The sequence below is a fragment of the Phalaenopsis equestris genome, unplaced genomic scaffold (assembly GCF_001263595.1).
Source record: "Phalaenopsis equestris unplaced genomic scaffold, ASM126359v1 Scaffold197864, whole genome shotgun sequence".
Taxonomy (NCBI): Eukaryota; Viridiplantae; Streptophyta; class Magnoliopsida; order Asparagales; family Orchidaceae; genus Phalaenopsis; species Phalaenopsis equestris.
This window is the reverse complement of record NW_018217813.1, coordinates 954-3,943: the sequence shown is the minus strand read 5'-3', so window position 1 is coordinate 3,943 and position 2,990 is coordinate 954. Positions and strand designations below refer to the sequence as shown.

The 2,990-nt window shown below is 34.7% G+C and overlaps 1 protein-coding gene across 1 annotated transcript; it reads left to right on the top strand.

Moving 5' to 3' along the window:
* Positions 1–1,820: 1,820 nt before the first annotated feature.
* Positions 1,821–2,661, top strand: LOC110035495 (U-box domain-containing protein 15-like; the record flags this gene model as incomplete). Its single annotated transcript, XM_020739722.1, has 2 exons — positions 1,821–2,414; positions 2,499–2,661. Coding segments are annotated over exons 1-2 (517 nt in total), but the record flags the coding sequence as incomplete, so codon positions are not given.
* Between the last annotated feature and the right edge of the window lie 329 nt (positions 2,662–2,990).

Below are 2,990 nucleotides of genomic sequence, written 5' to 3'. Positions count from 1 at the left end.
AATGTTTAATGAAATGCCAGTGACATCGGGAAAGAGATGTCATTGTGATTGCTATAAAAAAAGTGAATTTAGTTCCCCCACTAGCGAACTATGTCAACTTGTAGGTGATGAAACCATATAGTTTACATATGTCAAGGAACCATTGCATCAAGAAAGACTTTATTAATGATGAAGGTAGATGATGAAATAACAAGTTAACATGCTTTAAGTTCTCCAAAAAATAACATAAAATATATGAATAACATTTTCTCCCTTTTCAATAATCCCTAACAATGATGTTGTTTGTTCTAATTGATTCCCATGATAATACTCGTGCATTCAAATAGAGGATTTGCATTGCAAGATTAAGGAGATCATTATGTGTTAAGATGTATGGATTAAGGAACTTGAGTATTTCAAAATAGTATTCCTATCAAAGCAAGCCAATATGATCAGGATGAGAGAAATGACGCAGGATCTCAAAAAAAAAAAAAACTAATGTTGAAAGAGATATGATCAAATGGGCATGCACATGCTGAAATATTTTAAAATAAAGACTAAGGCCTCAAACATGGTAGGTTGAGTGGTCAATTAGTTTTGAGAAGTATATATTAGGCTGTGGCATGTCGAGGAAGGCTAAGCACCTACAATGATGCTACATGACCATGATAGCTAATTGGAGGACCTTAAGGCAAAATCGAAGTATAATAATCCTAAAAGAGAATTTCACTTGAATGTGATCAAGATGTATTAAATAGAAGGTGTGGGTACTAGCGTGCTTGGAATAAATTGTTGATATCATTTTTAATGAGTATGCCACACTCTCCTTTTTTTTAGTCTATTGGATCACATCTTAGAATAAGAATTCCTTTCATATGACCCTTACCAAACATTTCTAGTGACTATGTGGATTCTGAACCAAACCCAAGGATAATACCAACCTATATGTCTTTGTTTAAAATGAGCTTAATTTTGTCATTAACTCGCTTAAAGTGAAGTTCAAGTAACCACAATTAGGCCATTATTAATCAAGAAACATACTGAACGAATCATTTTGACACAAGGAACCCCCCCTAGATTACCTTTAGGACTTTTGAATCCTATGAACCTAAAACTTGAACCAAGGCTTTGAACCAGTCTTACAAGCCTTTGAATCACAAATATGAAGACAAAAACATAACATGACATGCATATGGTGCACTAAAAATATTCAAATAATTCTGACCTAAAAAGAATAAAATATTAAAACTAAATTACGAACTACTTGTAGTTATGAAATTTCTAAAACATAATGACTACTACAATCTTCTTAAAACGCGATAAACTTTTTATTTAGTATTATACTAATTAATATTACAATCATTAATAATACTTAGATTTCATGGCATATTACTTTGAAGTCATTTAAATTTTAATAATTAAAGAAATAACATATTTACAAATTTCATTTCAATAATACTTAGAGTTCACCTTTTCATAGAATTTAAAATTTGAATTTTTTTATGTATATATTTTAATAAAACATCGACCCTTAAAAATTATATAATAAATATAAAAATTTTGACGCTAAATATGTAAAATAAATAAGAATTATATGATAATATATTAGTTAGAATATAAATGGTTCAACTTATTTGTTGCTCTCAAATTATTTTTACTAGTTTTGTTAAGGATGATTTGCACGCATACCATCATATTCTATGTATTTGCATATTCAACAACTAAAATTTAAGTTTTATATTTTATTTGTGATATAAAATATTTGAAAATAAAAGGTTGGAAGTAGATATGTAAATACATAAAAGTTGTGTGATTTAAATGTAAAAACTAAAATAGAGGTCACGGCCGCCGGCCCTCTGGGCTCCTATCGCCATTCCGGAACCAAAAAAAACCGCGAAAATCGTCCTCATCTGCTCCGAAAGTCCCTCAGATCCGTAGGTTACCACCGCAGACCGATGACGCCGCACCTCTCCTTCTTCTCTCGGCCTATTACAGCATATCCAAATCCGTTAATGGCCATACGTAGGTTCTGTTATCCCCATCTTGAAAGCGAACCATCTCCCTAACCCTAAACCTATCGTATGGAGAAGGTTTCCGACCCTTCCAGGTTTGGAGAGGTCGCCAACGCTGCTGATGGCGGCGGCCAAGGAGGAGGAGAGGAAGAGAGTGAGATGGACGTGGACGACCTGGTCCGTGAGCTTCTCGAGACATTCGAGACTGTGCTGTCATTTTCCGACTACCGCCGCACGCAGAAGAAAGAGTGCTATAACCTCATTCGCCGGATGAAGCTGGTCGTTCCATTGCTCGAAGAGATTCGCGATTCGGAGGTTCCTGTGCCGGATGGGGTCTGCTCCAAGCTCTGCAGCCTCCGAGCGGCCTTCAAAGCTGCTAAGAAGCTGCTCAGATGCTGCCATGACGGAAGCAAGATCTATTTGGTAATTTTTTTTTTCTAAAAAATCGGTGTTTTGAGATAGTCGATTTAATAAAAGCTCGTGTTTTTGTATGATTTTCTTCATCAGGCTTTGGAGAGCGAGGCAGTGATGGGCAGATTTCACTTTGTTAATGAGAAGTTGACTCAGGCGGTGGAAGACATGCCGTATAACGGACTTTACATTTCAGATGAAGCTAAAGAGCAGGTATTTGTTATGTTTATTGTTTTCTTTGGGTTTCAATTACCCTTTTGTAATTTATTACATTTTGTTCCTAATTTTGTTCTGACTTTGTCGGCCATTGTATTATCACTCAAGTTTTGGAGCCAGTTCATAATAAACATCTTTGCTTTTGAATATAATAACGTTGTAATTATAATCTATGATTGGTTCAAGTGGTGTTGTTCCACATGAAAGGCTATGAAATTTGTTAGGTAGAATGAAATTGAACTCTTGAAGGTCAATGTGTCTTTTGGTGTAATTGTTGGAATTTCATCAGAAACTTTAAAGTTATGTGTGCTCATATGGGAGCACTTTTGGGACAGGTGACTTATTGGGAATTTATACTAATGGGATAATATA